Source organism: Hemicordylus capensis, chromosome 14 (assembly GCF_027244095.1).
Source record: "Hemicordylus capensis ecotype Gifberg chromosome 14, rHemCap1.1.pri, whole genome shotgun sequence".
Lineage (NCBI taxonomy): Eukaryota > Metazoa > Chordata > Lepidosauria > Squamata > Cordylidae > Hemicordylus > Hemicordylus capensis.
The window spans coordinates 13,503,287-13,521,757 of NC_069670.1; the positions used below are offsets into that span (position 1 = coordinate 13,503,287).

General features: G+C 52.3%; 1 protein-coding gene across 3 annotated transcripts in view; it reads right to left on the reverse strand.

Moving 5' to 3' along the window:
• Positions 1-18,471, reverse strand: part of LOC128337022 (mothers against decapentaplegic homolog 4-like) — a 19,304-nt gene continuing 833 nt past the window's right edge. The window contains exons 2-14 of one of the 3 annotated variants that reach the window (XM_053277492.1): positions 18,303-18,382; positions 17,938-18,060; positions 12,419-12,666; positions 9,356-9,530; positions 9,222-9,242; positions 8,698-8,907; positions 8,373-8,513; positions 7,114-7,284; positions 6,133-6,189; positions 5,404-5,587; positions 4,617-4,785; positions 4,082-4,220; positions 1-2,615 (exon numbers count right to left, since the gene is read on the reverse strand). In XM_053277492.1, the coding sequence (XP_053133467.1) occupies positions 2,404-2,615; positions 4,082-4,220; positions 4,617-4,785; positions 5,404-5,587; positions 6,133-6,189; positions 7,114-7,284; positions 8,373-8,513; positions 8,698-8,907; positions 9,222-9,242; positions 9,356-9,530; positions 12,419-12,666; positions 17,938-18,028 (1,818 nt within the window). In that variant the 5' untranslated portion in view covers positions 18,029-18,060; positions 18,303-18,382 and the 3' untranslated portion in view covers positions 1-2,403. Of the gene's footprint in view, positions 2,616-4,081; positions 4,221-4,616; positions 4,786-5,403; positions 5,588-6,132; positions 6,190-7,113; positions 7,285-8,372; positions 8,514-8,697; positions 8,908-9,221; positions 9,243-9,355; positions 9,531-12,418; positions 12,667-14,076; positions 14,234-17,937; positions 18,061-18,302; positions 18,383-18,471 lie in introns of those variants that run through there. The other 2 variants (XM_053277493.1, XM_053277494.1) reach the window with 2 other exon arrangements.

Consider the following 18,471-nt stretch of genomic DNA (forward strand, 5'->3'; position numbering starts at 1 on the left):
TGGGAAAACAAATTCTCATTTTAAATAATGGTTATTAAAAAACAACAACAACCAAGGCATGAACACCAAAGGAGGAAGTTTAAGTTAAGTGCTAGTTACAGGGGGCGGTTGAGAAAATCAACCCGATCCTTAACGCTGGCAAAGGCTGGTTGCTGTGTGCAGGCATCAGTCTTCCGAGGTAGGCTTGCCCGCCCTTCACAGTGCCAGCTACTATAGCGTTGCCATCTGGCCAGGGAAGAAACCTAGCCGAGCCTGCTCCTATGCCCGACAGCTCTGTCAGCAAAAACCATGCTTTTGACGGCACGGAAATAAACACAAGCACCAAGCTGGATGTCAAAGGTGCAGCTACAAGGGCTACTTGCAACCCTGGCAGCCCTAGAAGCAAGATCTGGCATCCTGCCAGAATGGCACCGCTTGGCAGATCGGCACAGCCATATGCTGCACACACACCCCTCCATATAAAAATGGCCGGTTGTGGGGCAGGTTCAGTGCATTTCCCACAGTGCGTGGGGTGGGCTCCCTGCTGGCAGGAGGGGATCCGTTGTGGGGTGCCACCACAAAAATACCTGTGCCCTTACTAATGTGCTTCAGCACCCACCCGGCATCTAGACTAGGTGCCCTGGAACTGTGCACCCACATTTATACCGTGGCTCCTGAGGATGCCCCAGATGGACAGAAAGGTGCAATAACCCAGGAATCCACAAGAGGGCGCTGGGATTTCACAGCAAAGGACTGAACCAAGGCCGCTTTACCTTTCCCCCACCTTGCAGGGCTGTTGCACTTTTTAAAAGAGCCGGGCACAGATGCAGCAGGGGCCAGATTCCTTCTCCTCTGGCATCCTCACAAGGAGCAGACCCAGAGGTCTGTGCTTCCCTAGCTGAATTTCTGGTTTAAAAGGAAAGGCAGCCAGGCAGCCACTCGAGATGGCATTTTCTGGCTTCACGATAAGCAGGGAGAACTGGTCTTGTGGCAGGAAGCATGAATGGCCCCCTTTGCTAAGCAGGGTCTACCCTGGTTTGCATTTGAATGGGAGACCACACACGTGAGCACTGTGAGATATTCCCCATAGGAGATGGAGCCGCTCTGGGAAGTGCACCTGCCGGCTTGCATGAGGAAGTTCCCAAGTTCCCTCTCTGATATCTCCAGATAGAGCTGAGAGAGACTCCCGCCTGCAGCCTTAGAGAAGCCGCTGCCAGTCTGGGTAGACAATACTGAGCTAGATGGTCTGACTCAGTAGAAGGCAGCTTCCTATGTTCCTAATAAGTAGAAATTCAACAGAAACACAGCCCCTTCACCTCATTTTCATGCCGAGGGGGATAAAAAGCTGCACATGCTGGATTTGTGCCTGTCAAGCAAGTGTCAACAGACAGAGAGAGAAGGTGGCCCTGAGACCAGCCAGTGCACCTAATTTGGGCATAGCTACAGAATCCCCTCTGCTCATCTCTCCGTTTCTGCAACATGTATACATTATGCAAATTAGCAGAATCTCTCTTCCTTTGCATCACTGATTCGGCCATCTCTCACCTGCCGCATTTTGCATAATCTATCCCAGTTCCGCCAATCACGGTGAGAGGCACGGAATGAAACCCAGCTTCTAATCCTTGAGAGTTCCGCAGGGGTTGCCTAGACGCTTTAAACCTTCTCTCTGCAACCTGAAGGACTAGAAACTTGCTTCTTTTTTTAAAAATAAAGAGTTTCCCCAGAATCTAAATTCTACACCTGAATTCCACAACTGGCACTTCCCCCGCACTTTTAAAAAAGTATCTACACATTACTCCGGCCAAGTGGAAGAGCTGACCAACAAACAGCTGTACGCGGGCTAGATCTGGCTCCAAGCGGACGACCTGCAAACAGCAACTGCCCAAAGGGTGGGGTGGGGTTCTGTGGTCTTGTTTTTGGCATTTTCCATTATTTGGCTTTTGATGGACATTTAAAGCATAAGGACAGATCTCCACCGGTTGCTTCGGAGGAGCGTTTCGGAGCGCTGGGGTCGGCCGCGGCATCCACCAGCAGTTCTCAACGTCTTGGGCCAGCCGCCGTGGAGATCCTTGCCGCTTCGGAGTGACGCCGCTGGCAGTGGAAGGAAGAGGCAGTCGGGACGGGTGGCTTGACAGCCAGAGGGGGAAGAGGCCTCCTTGCTGATCAGCCGGCCCCACTGCTGCTCTTCCAATGGGGCATGTCTCTGGATCCTGAAAGGTCTGGGGAGGAATCTACCGTCTGGGGCCCTCTTAGGGCCGTGGGAAATTGTCGCTGCCGACTCGCCCTTCACAAGCCTGGGGTGGTGGTGGGGAGTTTCTCAGGCTCTGACCCTCAGAGTCTCTTTCCCAACGCGGGAAGCCCCCTCCCGGCCCCGAACTCGCTATTCGGTAAGAACCAGCGTCTTCCTCGAGAGAGAGAGCTGGGCTAGTTGATGGGGGCCGGATCCACCAGGGGCATGGTGTGCAGGACCTCGTCCAGGAGCTGAAGCGCCCGGTGAAGGTGCACCTCGATCCAGCAAGGGGTGTGCTTGATGCTTTGGCGCGGGTAGTCCGGGCCCCAGCCCTTCACGAAGCTGAGCCGCAAGATGCAGAGACGCCGGAGGTCGTCCACGCCGATGCCGGCCGCCGCCGAGAGGCCTGGGGGAAGGGAGGAAAAGGGCAGCGTGAGAACGTGCCCACCAGAAGCGGTGATTCGCACCCAGAACCTACTTTTAAAAAGCCCCCCAAAAAGCATGTGGTGGTGCTGAAAGTACCTCTGAGCACGTGCAAAGTGCCTTCTCTCCATGGAACAACACACTCTCACCCTGGGATTATGAGTGAGAAGTTCGGAAGGCCCAAGTAACGTAACATCCTGGAAAGTTGGGAGACCCTAACCCCCAGGAGGGCCTTACTCATGAAGCCCTCTATCCCTGGAAGCTCCCCTGATGTTGGGGAGAGAATTCTGCAGCCTGGGCCCTGATCCCACCCTTTGGGAGGTTCTTGGGTGCTCCAAGCTGAGGGTGAAGCCAATCTGTGACCCTGACATCCGGGTCGGGCTCTGGGCCTTCGACCCCCCATCCGTGCATGGCTTCCAGAACACGTGTTCGCATCACGCTGGGCCCAGCCTCTGTGAGAATTCTCCCTTTCCCTTCTTATATCCTCGCAATCCCCTGCTCGCTGGACAAAGGGGCACCTTCCAAAGCAGTGGTGGTTTTTTGTCCTTGTTTTAAATGGTCTTAGTTGGTTTTAATACTTCAACGTGATTTTGTGGAACTTTATGGCAGTTAAAAACCACCTTGAGATGAGTTTTTATGAAAGGCGGCGTGTAAGTTGAATAAATGAATACATACATTTTTAGTTATTTTTAATTGTTTGTATTCTGTTGTAAACCACCCTGAGCCATCTTGGAAGGGCGGTATATCAATCAATCAATCAATCAAATAATTAAATAACATACAATATTCTGACCTGTCCCTGTTCAGCTCAGCATGGGCAATGAGATTGTGAGCCCTTTGGGACAGGAAACGAATCACCACCTCCAATTCCTCCTCCTCTGGCCCTCAAGCATGAACTGTCCGCTTTGCTAAGCAGGGCCCACCTTGGTTTGCAATTGAATGGGGGACAACATTTGTGAGCACTGCAAGATATTCCCCTCAGGGGATGGGGACACTCTGGGAATAGCATCTGCATGCAGAAGGTTCCAAGTTCCCTCCCTGGCAGCATCTCCAAGATCGGGCCGAGAGAGACTCCTCCTGCCTGCAACCTTGGAGAAGCCACTGCCAGTCTGGGTAGATGATACTGAGCTAGAGGGACCAATGTCTGACTCAGTAGAAGGCAGCTTCCTATGTTCCTCCTCCTCCTAAGCCGCTTTGAGAACTTTGTAATTGAAAAGCGGTACATCAATAATAACAACAATCTTTTTGTCTGTTGTTTTCATTGTTTTGTGGAATACCACCCAGAGACTGATATTTTGGGCAGTATACAGATAAGATAAGATAAGATAAGATAAGATAAGATAAGATAAGATAAGATAAGAAAGATAGATAGATAGATAGATAGATAGATAGATAGATTAAAATAAAATAAAATAAAATAAAATAAAATAAAATAATAGTGTTCCTTACCAACTGCAGGCGCAATGCCTCCCACTGAACCGGGCCCAGGGATGTTCCCAGACACGGCAGCTGCCTGCGCAGCGGCTGCCGCTTGGGCTGTGGCGGCTTGCTGGTGCATCTGGCGGTGACACTGACGGAGGTCAAATACCTGAGCAGCAAGAGGGAAGGGGCAAGGGGTTCAGCCACTTCTCAGCACCTGGGGTGGGTTCCCAGCTGGGGAGTCAGAAATCCCCCCCCACACACACACACAAGGCAAAGATACATTTACGGATTTCTGAAGTGCTACGAAAACCTGCCTCTGGGGTCGGAGAGCAGAGTGGTGCAAAAGCCACCACCACACGCACGGAGCTGGGCTCACTGCCTCGAGCCGTCTTTTCTACAGCAGCCTGCTCTGGTGGGCAGGGGGAGTGAGAGAGAGGGAAGGGTGGCAGCAGGGGAGCCTGCCACTGGACGTAAGCGGACAAGACGGCCCCGCCAGCCCGGCTGTTCTGCCACCGTCTGCGAGGGCAGCTTCCCTCCCGCCCCCCAAAAACACCACTCTCACCTTGATGTAGGCGCCCGGGTAGATCTTATGCACGGCATCGCCCGGCGCCCGCCCGGCCTCCCGGTCCAGGTAGTAGCTCTGCACGAAGACGGCGTGGTCGCTCAGGCACCGCATCCAGACATCACCTTCGCCCCTGCACTGCAACTGCACCCCCTTCCCGATGTGCAATCTGGAAGGCAAAAGATCCCGGTTATCGGGAGGGGCGGGCCTTGGAAGGGCGCCCCCTGCTGGAGGACACACACACACAAACACACACGGGAAGGCTGCGGCCAAGCAAGAGAGGGGAGTTGCCCAAGGCCAGCTAGTGAGTCAGTAGCAGAGGCCAGATTTGAACAAAGGACTTGACCAGGCCTAGCTCAGTCTTTCAACCACTTTGCAGGCGGGCGAGGACAAGCGCCATCCATTTGACTTTAATCCCTCATGCACAGGGACATAGGAAGCTGCCTCATACTGAGTCAGACCCTTGGTCCACCAAGCTCAGTACTGTCTACAGGGCACTGACTGGCAGCGGCTTCTCCAAGGTTTCCGAAATGAACCTCTCCCAGCCCGACCTGGAGATGCTGCCAGGGATGGAACCTGGAACCGTCTGCATGCCCAGCAGACGCTCTACCACTAAACTACAGCCTGTAATGCAGGAACCTAGGAAGCATGTAGTCCTAATCCAAGACGACGTTTCCTAGGGTTCTTCCACGGGAAACCGCCACGGTACGAAAGGGCTCGAGGTTTGGATTTATGGCGTGGGGTGTGCCTCGTGCATGGACCGGGATCTGGGTGTCCTTCTCCTGACCTGGCACGTTCGCTGGCATCTGTGCGGTGGACGTTGGAAAGCTGTCCCAGGCAGAAACGGTCCCCGCCAGAGGGGTCCACGTAGCCGTCCACGGTGACCACGGGGCAATTGGAGGGCACCTTGAAGATCTCGCCCACCTGCACGTCCATCTCAAAGTAGGCAATCGAACACCAGAACTCAGGGCCTGCAGGGAGGAGACAGAGTTACATAGGAAGCTGCCATAGACTGAGTCCGACCCTTGGTCTATCAAGCGCAGTATTGTCTTCACAGACTGGCAGCGGCTTCTCCAAGCTTTCAGAGGCAGCAGTCTCTCCCAGGCCTAACTGGAGACGCTGCCAGGGACTGAACAGGGGACCTTCTTACATATCTGTCATATTTCTATACCGCCTGACATGTACACCCCTAGGCAGTGTACATAAAGTTAAAATGCAACATGAAAACAGGACGGAATGATTAAAACAACGATGATATCAAACTAATTTAAATTGACCGAAAGCCTGAGAAAAACAGGTGTTTCTTAAAGGTGTTTTTAAGAATAACCAGAGATGGAGGAGCTCCGGTTTTGACAGGGAGTGCATTCCGGAGCCCTGGGGCAGCCACCGAGAAGGCCCCGTCCTGAGTCGCCACCCAACAAGCTGGTGGAAGCCATAACCGGCCCTCCCCAGTTGCTCTACCCCTGAGAGCAACCCCATCCCAAGTAGGGCAGGCAATGAAAGGGACGTCACCTACCAGGGTGGCTGGAGACGGGCTGTGGATAGGGAGACGCGCTGTGGTGGTTGGTCGGCCCTGCAGGGTGAAAACAGGACAGGGGGGTAAGGGGCTAATCTTCTGGGCGGGGGAAGATCTGAGGAGCCACCCCAACGGAACTGGCGCCCCAGCCATCTATGGCCTGTGTCATATCTTTTTGCTCCGGCCATTAGAACTGGCTACTCGCTCCCCTTCGGGAGCCGAAGTTAGAACCCAGGAGTCCTCCTCGACCCCAGGCGCTGTCAGCTACCCGATGCTGACTCCCTCCCTCTGCATAAGCACCCAGTCTAGCATCTGGCTGTCAACCCTGCCTAGCCAGATGCCTCCGGGAGGCTTGCGAGCAGAACCTTCTCTCTTGCGGCACTCAGAAGTAGACTGCCTCTGTCCTTGGAGGCTCAGCTGAGCTGCCCTGACCCAGCTACGGGCAGACTCCTCCTCCCCAGGTTTCTCCAACTTCCTTTTGAGGCCATGTCAGCCAGCAGCCCTTGCCGCATCTTGTGGCAGCGAGTCCCACAAGCTGGCCGCGCCCCATTTGAAGAAGGCCTTTTATTTTGCCGGCCCCAAGTCAGTTTCAAGAAGCGGCCCTCCCCAGAGAAAGGGAGACGATTTCCTCCCTTATCCACGCCAACGACAATTTTATAAGCCTCCATTGGTCGTCTGTCTTAATTTAAAAAAACCTCAGATGCTTTCGCCCTCCCCGATAGAGAAGGTGCTCGGACCCCCTGATCCTTTGGGTCACCCTTTCCTGCACCTTCGCCCTTCTGAGATGGGGTGACCGGAGTCCAGAATCCAGATTTGGAGAGGTCTACTCCCTGGTCCCTCTCCTTTTATAAAATAAAATAAAATAAAATAAAATAAAATAAAATAAAATAAAATAAAATAAAGCCCCGTCTAGGAAGGAAGCTTCTGCACCTCTTGTCACCACGTCCCCACCTCCCCGGCTCTTTGCTCGTCTGAACATACAGTAATGGTTTGTGGGGTGGTGCGACAGCTGTGGGTGATTCCGTCCGTTCTGCTGTGGCGGGGAGCTGGGAAGTGGAGGCGGGGTGGGTTGCTGCTGAGGCCGTCCTCCAGAGGTGTAGCTAGTGGCGCTGCCATTTCCGGCCCACCCCGTCGCCGGGTCCTGCAAAGGCCCTGGAAGAAGGACGACAAAAGGGCTACGCATGAAAGGTTCAAAAACGATACGCCGGCTGCCTCTCGCACTCGTGACCCACCGAGAGACTTGGACTCAACTGGAAGCAGAACCCAAAAGACCTGTTTCGAGAGGGCCCCCGCCCCCTTTCCCCCCCACTCCGCCGCCAGGGAGCCAGAACGGAATCCGATTCGAACATATTGCCTTGAATCCGAACTAGAACCAAAAATGTATCGTAACAAGTTCAAAATTGGCAGCTCTGTAACTAGGCACTTGTCTCTGAGTCGTATGGAGAACAGTCTCGTTTCCCGGGTTGTTGTTGTTTTTAAATCCGTGTGTGTTTGTTTGTAAGCACTTGGAAGAAATTCAGTATCAACCTTTTTTGCTTTTCTTTCTGAAAAAAATATTTTCTTCTCAAGTGAAATGGTTTCATTGCATCCAGAGAATTAAACATGCCCTGAAAGTTTTTCAAGATAGTTAAAAACAAACACACACACACAAGTATTTATTTCTCGAGTTAAACCACTGTATTCATTTTATAAAGAGACACAGGGACATGGGAAGCAGCCATATACGGAGTCAGACCACTGCTCCATCTAGCTGAGTATTGTCTACCCAGACTGGCAGCGGCTTCTCCAAGGCTGCAGGCAGGAGTCTCTCTCAGCCCTATCCCAAAGATGCTGCCAGGGAGGGAACTTTGGACCTTCTGCATGCAAGCAGACAGATGCTCTTCCACTGAGCTATGGCCCCATCCCCTGAGGGGAATCTCTTACAGTGCTCACACATATAGTCTCCCATTCAAATGCAAACCAGGGCAGACCCTGCTTAGCAAAGGGGACCATTCACGGCTGCTGCCACAAGACTAGCTCCTCTCCCATAACCCTGCAAGCAAAAGAATTTCACACTGTTCTGCATGGAAAGGATCCCTATCAGTGCCCAAAATGGTTCCCGAACCGCTTTCTAAAGCTTCGGTCCGAACCGGAGAGTGAGGAAATATCGACGACTCCGACGCGAACCCGCATTTTCTTCATGGCCTAACTCCCTGATGCTGATATGGACAAAGAGGCGCTCTTGCTGCTCCGATACTTACTCTGGTAAGCCAGCTTGGAGGCACAGCCGTTTTGCTGGGACCCGGGAGGAGCCGGGGAAGAGGCAGCAGGGTGTGAGGCGGTGGAGATCTGGAGAAGGCTCTCGCCACGCAAGAGGGAGAGGAGGTGCCCCCCGGGAGGCCCTGGAAGAAGGAGAAAAAGAGAGAGACCAACACATCACCACTGCATTTCAGAGACAGGCGAAGGGACGTTGACTACAACTCCCAGCACCCCCAGCCAAAGGCCCATTGCAGCTGGGGATGATGGAAGTCGTAGTCAACAACCTCTGGGACTCCCTGCTGCAGGGACTGCATCTCTTGGTCATACCTGGGGGTGACAGAGGCAGTGCAGGATAGATGACAGCAGCAGGGTGAGAGGGCTCAGGCAGAGGCAGGGGCGACAAGGACTGGTACGGCTCTCCTTGAGGGTGGCTGGACTTGATCCCAGGACCCAGGTGGTCAGCCGGAGGGGGAGCCTGGACCTCCATCTGGATACAGTCAGGGACAAATTCCTCTTTCACCAGCCGGCCAGGAGGTCCTGGAAGGGAGCAGTCCATACAAATCAGACCCAGTGAACACAAGTGAGAGCTCGGCTGGATCAGACCCAGTATCCTGCTTCCAACAGTGGACAGAAGCTCACCAAGGCAACAACCCCCCCGCTTTGTCCCCAGTACCAGGTATTCAGAGGTAGACTCTCCCTTAACATGGAAGTTTCATTCCTAACAGGGATATGACCCTCAGAATAGCTCTGCTGAATTGGGTCACAGCTAGTTCTAGTCCAGCATCCCGCTTTCCCTGCAGAAGCCGATTAGGGCCTTACCCTGCCACTCACCCCCAGGCACAACCTCTCACCTGTATTCTGGATATTCAGTCCTGCAAAGAGAGAGAGAGAGAGAGAGAGAGAGAGAGAGAGAAAATGAGGGGCCAGGTATATCAGGTGTCTTTTTGACTTCAGAGCAACGCCCGCCCTCCCCGAAACTGCTCACCGATGCTGGGTGAGACCACCCTCTCGTAGTGGTAGGGGTTGACGCAGACGCTGTCATACTTGAGGTCAAAGGCAAACTGGCAGAATTTGACGTGCTTCAGCTCGTTTTTGTGCAAGTCCGGCCAGCGCCAGAGACGGGCGTAGATCACGTGGGGGAAACCCTTGCGCCCTGCCACCTGTTGTATGAGAGAGAGACAGTGGAGCAACCGGAGAAACAAGGACGACGAGGGAGGGGGACGTAACCAAGGAGGCCCTGCGGTACAGGCCTCTCAGCTGTGGAGCAGAGAAGACAGTTCATACTCAGTTAGGAAATATTATTATTATTATCATCATCATTATTGTTGGATGATTGTTGCAGCATCCTTACTGGAAGGTGCATACTTAAAAAAAAAAATCCCACCCCAATGTTTAGGGTGTGTGTTTGGGGTGGGGGGAGAAGAACCCAGCTGGCACGGAGTGCCCCAGAGCATGCACAGAGTGCATTGCGAGTGAAACATCCGGAGTGAACTGGGCTCTGCTGGTTTGCCTGCAGATAATTGGTTGAGAGGGAAACACAGTTGAAATCAGAGCATTGCGTCATATAATACTAAGGAAAGGAAAAAGGAAAGATGAACACTAGGGGAGGGAGGGAGGGAGGGAGAGAAGGAAAGAAAGCAGGAAGGAAAGAAAGCAGGAAGGAAAGCAAGAAAGAAAGAAAGAAAGAAGGAAAGAAGGAAGGAAGGAAGGAAAGAAAGAAAAAGAAAGAAAGAAAGAAAGAAAGAAAGAATGAATATTGGGGAGAAAGGAGGGAAGGATTGACAGATGGACAGGAGGATACTAGAGGGGGGAAAGAAAGGCGGAGGAGGATATTGCAGGAGGAAGGGAGGAGAGAAATGGACCCCCATTCCTGACCCCGGACCCTGCCTCCATCACTCATGTCCCCATGGCAGGAGAGATCCGTCTCCATCCCCCCTTCTACAAACCCATGCATGCTGCAGCAGAAAGACGCACTCACACACACAATGGTGGAAACCGAAAAATGACAGACAGGCTCCCTCTCTGCACAGACGCTGCCCAGTTTGCCACGAGCGCTGCACCCCTCCCCTGAAACTCTGCGCTGCAGCAGCCGGCAAGCTCCCCACCTTCCAGCCCCAACTTTCCTGCCACCTAAGCTGCTGCTTCAGGCTGGGGTGTGTGTGTGTCTGTCTGTCTGACACCCGTCCCCAAAGGAAAGAGGGGTTCTAGAGGGTGGTGGGGTCCCCCCCCCTCCTCCTCCTTCTTCCCTGGGCATGAGGCTTTGGGAGGCCGCCCCCCCTGCAGATCTTCCACTATGCCCCCCCCATGGCCTGGCGGCTGAATCCAGACATAACAACACCCCCCTCCTCCCCGCGGCTTCAAGAACCAGACAGTGACTCATCCTCCGGGCGCAGGGGAAAGAAGAGAGATTAGTGTGCATGCAAGGAGGCGGGTGGGGATGGGGAGAAATGGGTTCTTGACCTCCCCGTACCGCCTGCGTTGACCCCCAAACCCAGAACGTCTTCTTCACAAGCAGATGGGTGGGGATTAAAGCACAAGACAGTGACACACACACACACCCCGAAATCTCTCCCCAGCCCTGCTGCAGTATTTCAAGGTCTTGGCAGAAAATTGATCTTGACTCCTGGGTTTACTCTGGCTTAGGAAAACACGAAAACAGAAGATGCAGCGCTGTTTTCCTTCCCCACTGCCTCCGTCCAGGAAACTTAGGATAGAAGGCTCAGAATCCTTACCACTTCTAATTTAAAAAAACAGCAACAATTAACAAGGAGGAATCAAAGGCCCTGATGGGTCAGAAGAAACAGAGCTGCAAAGATTAAGCCATTTTATTTGTTTGTTTGTTTATAGCTATGTAAACTGCTTTGGGAACTTCTGTTGGAAAGCGGTATATAAATATTTGTCGAGTCTGCATTAAGCAAAGCATCAGTTTGGTTACTGATTGCATCTGCAAGCTTTCGGTTCAAAAGCAGCCCTGGTTAATCGGGCAGAAGGATTATTTTAAGTTATTTTTATTGGAAGATAGATAGATATCTTTATTTCAGTCATTGACCAGCAATAGCTGTTTTTACTGTAAGAGTTGTAACCTAGGTGGATAGAGATAAATTCTTCTCCCTCTCACACAACACTAGAACCAGCGGTCATCCCATGAAATTGATGGCCAGGAAATTTAGGATCAACCAACAGAAATACTTTTTCACACAACGCATAATCAACTTGTGGAATTCTCTGCCACAAGAGGTGGTGACAGCCAACAACCTGGATGGCTTTAAAAGGGGTTTGGATCACTTCATGGAGGAGAGGTCTATCAACGGTTACTAGTCGGAGGGCTATAGGCCACCTCCAGCCTCAAAGGCAGGATGCCTCTGAGTCCCAGTTGCAGGGGAGCAATAGCAGGAGAGAGGGCATGCCCTCAACTCCTGCCTGTGGCTTCCAGCGGCATCTGATGGGCCACTGTATGAAACAGGATGCTAGACTAGATGGGCTTCCCTGGGCCGGATACAGCAGGGCTGTTCTTATGTTCTTAACTGAGAAGGGCTGATCCCAGGTTGTCACCAGATGACTCGGTGGCACCCAAAGACACAGATTTAACAATCTGTGCACAGATGAAAGGGCCCATGTCTCTTTCTACATGTGTTTTAAAAAGGCAGGGCTAAGAGACACAAGCCACTTTCCATGAGCCAATACATATTTAAGAGGTGCACGTTTCTGGATCACACAGAACTCTGCTCCAGGATATGGCAATCAAGTAGAAAAACAGACCACCACAGCTAACAGGGTTGTTCTCTCTAGGGTGGGGGATTTAACGGTTCGACAGAGAGGCAGGAAACCGCACCAGCGGCTGGCCTAGCCCTCGGTTCACCCCCCCAAGGCAGAACTCCGGGCCTCCTCTCTCGAACTCGGCACTTCCCAAGAAGTTCGTTTACGTGCTCGAGCCAGAAGTCGAGGCGAGCCAGGGGTGGACTCTCAGGCTCGTGTCCTCCACCAGGCCAAGAGGGCAACACAGCCTAGTAGGAACCCCTTTCCCCTTGCACCTGCCGCCTCGGGTTACCTGCAGGCGTCCGTCCAGTGTGCGCTGGATGGTGACACACTTGCTGGGGTGGGCACCGTTGGTGGTGATGGCCGTGATGAGCGAGTCCAGCTCGTCCTTCTTCTCCTTCAGCTTCTTCACCAAGCTCTCGATGGCCCGTTTGGCAAAGGACTCGTTCTCGCCACCCTGCCGGTGGCACATCAAGCTGTGGACGATGCTCAGGCAAGCGTCGTTGCTGCTGGGCTGGTTGAGGGACATGACGAGGTTCCCTGTCGGGGGGAGAAAGCCAAACACGCCACCATCAGCCCCCAGTACTCCATACTTAGGTTTCTCCTCACAACAACCCTGTGAAGTAGGCTAGGCTGAGAGAGAAGGGACGGGCCCAGAGTCACCCAGCAAGTCTCCTGGCTGGATGGGGGATTTGAACTCGGGTCTCCCCGGTCCTAGTCCAGCACTCTAACCACTACACCACGCCGGCTCTCAGTTGACTGACCGCGTCCCGACAACGTTCTCAAAGCGGTTTACACAGGAAAACGATCAAGTCGCTTCACGCCTGGGACAAGAAACTAGGCCTCGTTGTTTTGGATAATGGCCCCTCTGTATCCATCAGACGTGTGAAGTGGGAACGTTTGCATGAATGCATCCCAAGGCATAGCTAAAGATTTTATTTTATTTAAAGATTTTGTTTTATTTTATTTAAAGATCCCCGCGTCATGGTCTGCCCGGTTGTCCTAGGTACTTCCAGTGAAGGGCATGATGGGAAAGCACCCTACCTGTGCTATGGGGTGGCTGAGTTGGGCCTCTGGCCAGCATGCACAAAAGAAGCCTCCAGTGCGATTAATTGGTTTTCACACAGAAGCTGCAGAGAGGAGCCTCTGAGTTCAGGGGCAGTCTACCTGTGAACTCCAGTTGCAGGTAGGCATAGCCTAGGGTGCAATTAATCAATCTGAGGTGGAATTGAGCTGGGAGATGGAGCCTCCAGGCTCAGGCACAGTCTAGCTTTGAATTCCAGTTGTGGGTAGCTGTGGCGGTGACAGGACACTGCACCTTTGTCAGGAGGGCCCCCGTGGTTAATAGCTATGATGGGCTATAGGGAGTGGCCTTCCGTGGTACACCCAGGCCCTCTCTCTCGTGTGGGGAGGGAGAGCAGTCAGGGAAAGAGGAATAGCGGATGGAGGCTGGTGGATTCTCTGATCTCTATACTGATTTCTTTTAAAAATTTCCATCCCGTGGACGCCCAAGGCCGGGTGCAACCGGAGCTTAGAATCTACGTCCCAGAGAAGAAGAAGAAGAGAGTCACTGCTTGGAGTTAAAGGGAGGTCCAAGAGCGTCGGGACGTCCCAGAGATTTTCTAGACCCTTTAAGTTCCGGGGAGGCAGTTTTTGAAAAACGACCTAGGGGCCCCGCAGGGACGGAAGAAAGGGCTCGCGGCTACCTCTGGGGAGGAAGCAGAGCCTTGAGACAGGGCGGCTGGGGGACTTGGGCCATTTGGGCAGAAAAGCCCCTGAGTTTGGGGGAAGAGAGAGGGCACCTAGCAGAGCGGGACGGGGGGGGCGGCGGGAGCAGCACACGAGGGGAGGGGGAGTGAAAGCCCACCCTGAGACCTCCGGGGGGGGGGTCTGCGGGGAAAGACTGCAGAAAGGCGCCCGGCAGGTCCAAAAATCCAGCTCGACACTCACGTGGGTCAGGGCAGGGCACGGCGGTGGGGCACGCATCTCCTGCCGCGGAAGGCAACGGGGCGCACTTTGGGGGTTGCGCGGGAGCCAGAGGCAGGGAGGGCTTCCTCTCCCCCTCCTTGTGCAATCGGAGCGAGAGACGGGAGGACCAGGCGGCCGCCGGCGGCCGCGCAGACTAAACACAGCCAAGCCAGACAATCGGCTGCCTGCTAGTTATGCTGTCAACCGCATCGCCTGAGGGAGAGCGAGGGAAGGAAAGAACCGCTCTGGGTGAGAAGCAGAGGCTGCCTCTGTGGCAAGGGACGAAGCCGGTTTCCCTCCGTCTCTTTTCCTTTGGCAGCAATCTGGGACTTTTTAAACAGCAGCCGGCAGAAATTCAACAGGTGTGCCCCCCACACTACCAGTCAGATTTCTACCTGCCGTGCCATGCCATTCGAGGCCCAGGAAGCTCTGTCAGGAACGGGGCGGGGGGAGCGGCCACAGAGGGGGAAAGCAGCAAACAATAGGACTCTGCATTGCTGTACTTCCAGGCCGTGAGTGGGCGAAGAACCACGCCGGTTGAAATTCGGCCTGCCAGAGTTACAGTCTGGAAGATGCAACCCTTAATCGTGTCACACAGCCCTGAGAAGCAACTCTTCTCTTCTGTGCAAGCTGCTTGGGGAACTTTTCTCTTGCAAAGAGGTCTCTAAATCATATTTCCACATTTGCAAAACATGAGCTGGGACATATAGAATGAATAGATAAATCAAAGCCCCGCGAGCTCAAAATATGCATCCACTGAGGAGCTGCGTCTTTGCATGCTCAGGGCTATCCTTATAGCTAGATATGTATATATACAGACATATATATACACACATATCTAGCCACACACACGCTCTATTTTCGGTCACATGTAAACTAAAACCTAGGCAAGAGAAGTAGAGATTAGGATTCCCTGTAAGAGGCATTCCCAGATGCTGTTGACTGCAACTCCCATAATCCCCAGCCAAAGGCCACTGCAGCTGGGGATGCTGGGAGCTGTAGTCAACAACATCTGGGGATCCCTCTTATAGGGAACACAGACGGGGAGTCCGGGGCCTAGTGCACACAACCATCTGAACCTAGGTTTAATGTGGGTTCCTGACATGAGCGTGGTTGTGTGCACCCACACAAAGATGGTTTATGGCCCAAGATGAATCTGGGTTTCCCACCTTGGCGTGGATACACACAATCACACTAATGTTGATAACCCACGTTAAACCTAGATTCGGAACTCATACCCAGCAGTGTAATGGGAATGGAGTAGAGTGGTGAAGATCTGGGAAGAAACTGGGGGAAATTTCCCCCAGAAAATAATGGGAAAACCCTGTGTCCCCCACCCCCATTTTCCCACCATTTGTTTCCGGGCATCCACATCTCTAGGTCGTGGTGATGGGGAAGCCCCTCTCATCCAGCTCCTGTCTCACAGATGATCACTCCCCCTTTCTTCTGGCTAGGTTATGGCTAGCACATGATCAAAAATCAGGAGGGCGGGACACTTCTCATACCCAGTGAGCAACCGTGTGAACGTTTCTGGAATCAAGGATTCGAACTCAGGTCTTCCCGCCTGCCACTCTAGCTGCTGCCCCACAATGGCCCCTCTTGGCACTCTGTCTCCGCTGGGGTGGGTGGGCAGTTTCCAGCCCCGCCAGCAACTCACATTCGGAGGCGGTTTTCTCAGCAAGCCAATTGATCCGATGACCACGATCCAGTCCCTCTCAAAATAAATCTTTTTGGGTGTCAAATGGGTAAGAGCTTCCAAGCTCAATTCCGAAAAATAAGCGCCTTTCACCAGTCAGGAGTCTGGGGTGGGTGGGGGACCTTTCGTCCATGCCCCAAAACCCTTTGGAAGGAAATACTTATAATAAAAGTCAGAGTCTGCGTGAGACAGCCTGAGGAGAGGCAAATAGGGCAGAATGGGGGCATGTGGGAGGACGCGGAACCAGCCCTTGCTACGCTCCCGTGGCTGTGTTACATGAGCCTCCATCTGGCCCGGCCCATCTCTGAGTCACCAGGCACTGGGAAAATCCTTGGAGGTTCGGCAGACACAACAAAAACTTTCTTGCAGTCTTGGGACACTCCAGGCTGCAAGCACGGGCCTCCCTACACAATGCCCCTCGCCCAAACAGTATATATTTTTAAAGTCCTCGGTTCTCAAAAACATAGGAAAGGATATGAGATCGCATGCCTTAGCAGTTCCATTGCAATGTTGCTTTCCACCACCCCCCCAGCTCTCGTACACTTAAAAAAAAAGTTTCTAGTCCTTCTAGAGGCTCTCTGATGTATATGCACAACGTCTAGGGACATCTTCTAAGTCAACAATATTAATTTATATAGTTTCTAGGTAGCCACCTAATTGTGCAGCGGGCCAATAACTTGCCTAGGGAGTAAGAGGTTGCTGGTTTGAATCCCCGCTGGTATGTTTCCCCAGGCTATGGGAAACACTTATATCCGGCAGCAGCGATATAGGAAGATGCTGAAAGGCATCATCTCATACTGCACGGGAGGAGGCAATGGTAAACCCCTCCTGTATGCTACCAAAGACAACCACAAGGCTCTGTGGTAGCCAGGAGTCGACACCGATTCAACGGCACAACTTTACTTTACTTTAAAGTTTCTAGTCCTCCTGAGTGCTGAAATGGCAATATCTAGGGAAATCTCAGAAGCCAAACATATATATTTTAACACATTTTCCCCCTGAAAATTTTAGCTGTGGTCTCATTCATGGATTTTATTTTATTTTTTTTTTAACACACTGAGTTTGCATGACGTGTCAGTTGCTTTGGAGGTCTTCAGCTGAGAGGCAGCTCATAAATATTTTAAAGAAACACATAAATAAAATTATGCATTTATTTGGATCGTGGGTAGGGCGTTTATCCATGCTTTCTGTCCACCAACTCTTAATGCACAGGAGGTAACAGTAACAAATGATCTCACAAAGGAGTCTGTCTATAGCAGCTGTTCTGCCTAGTGCTAAAATGTATGGATTGTTTTAGGAATTACACACACACCCAAAAGAAGGCTGAAGGCAGCGGACAAGATAAGATAAGAGACAACAATAAATCAGACAATAAGATAAAATCCCAAAGCCAACTGCTTCAAAGGCAGCAGGAATACACACACACACACACACACACACAGACACACAGACACACACACACACACACCATATTTACCCAAATTGAAGACAACCCTGGAAAACTTGGGAAAACCCTAGTCTTGGATTCAGGTAAATACAGTATGTTTGCTGATCCCACAGCCCCAGACGTAAACTGAGGGTAACCACATTGGTGGGAAACACAGCCTGTCCTCACCATCCTTTTCCTCTCATCATTGTACTGGTATTTTGTGCTAGATCTGACCACCAACTCGTCCCACACACAAATACAAATCACAACAAATATTTGTACACCGCTTGTCAACCAAAGTTCCCAAAGCGGTTTACAGAGATATAAACATGTCAATAAAATGGCCCCCTGTAAAAAAAGAAACATAAGAGAGACACCAGCAACAGCCACTGGAGGGATGCTGTGCTGGGGACAGATAGGGCCAGTTGCTCTCCCCCTGCTAAATACAGTAGAATCACCACTTTAACAAGGTGCCTCTTTGCCCACTTGGCACATCCCAACCATTCTGCGTTTAAAAATTAAATCAACTGACATTACCAGGAAGGCAAGAATTGAACAGCTCTTGCCTACTGCTGGTCTCTAGCGGCTGGTAGCCAGAGATAGATTGCTCTTGGGCCAGAGGCTCTATTCAGCTATGCTGGACGGCGGCAAACAGCCGTTGATTGACCTTTCCTTCCCCATCCCAAATATTTGTCTAATATCCCCCTTTTAAAGCTACCTGAGTTGGTAGCCATCGCTAGATCTTGTGGCAGAGAGTTCCAGTAACCCTGTGTTGTCCGGAGGAGAGGCTTCTTTTTTCCTTCTGTCATGAAATCTGTCAATCGATTTTCACCGGCTCATCCTGACAGATGGGAGAGGGGATCAGTTGAGGGGGCGCAAAAGGTGAGCTTGGCGACAGTCTGAAAATGTGCGGGTTTTCTGCTTTTTGTTTTCTGGAGGGGGCGGGAGGCGTTATTCAGCGCCAGATCTCTGTGGGTGGGGGGGTAGATCTAGGAAATCTGATTGCTCCTAACAGTGGAGGGAGGGAAGAGAAGAAGTTTAAAAAATAATAACAGTGCCTTTGCATTTGAGCTGGCTACTCACCCTCATGGAGGCGCTGGTGCTCCTTCCTGATCCAACCCCCCCACGTTTCGCTGCTCCACCTTCGCTTTGCAACTTGTTTGCTACAATCATAACAAAAGGAGCAGCCTCTTGGAGCACGTGAGAGCTCACAGGGTCGGCAGCCAATAGGAAGCGCCGGCACAACCCCCCC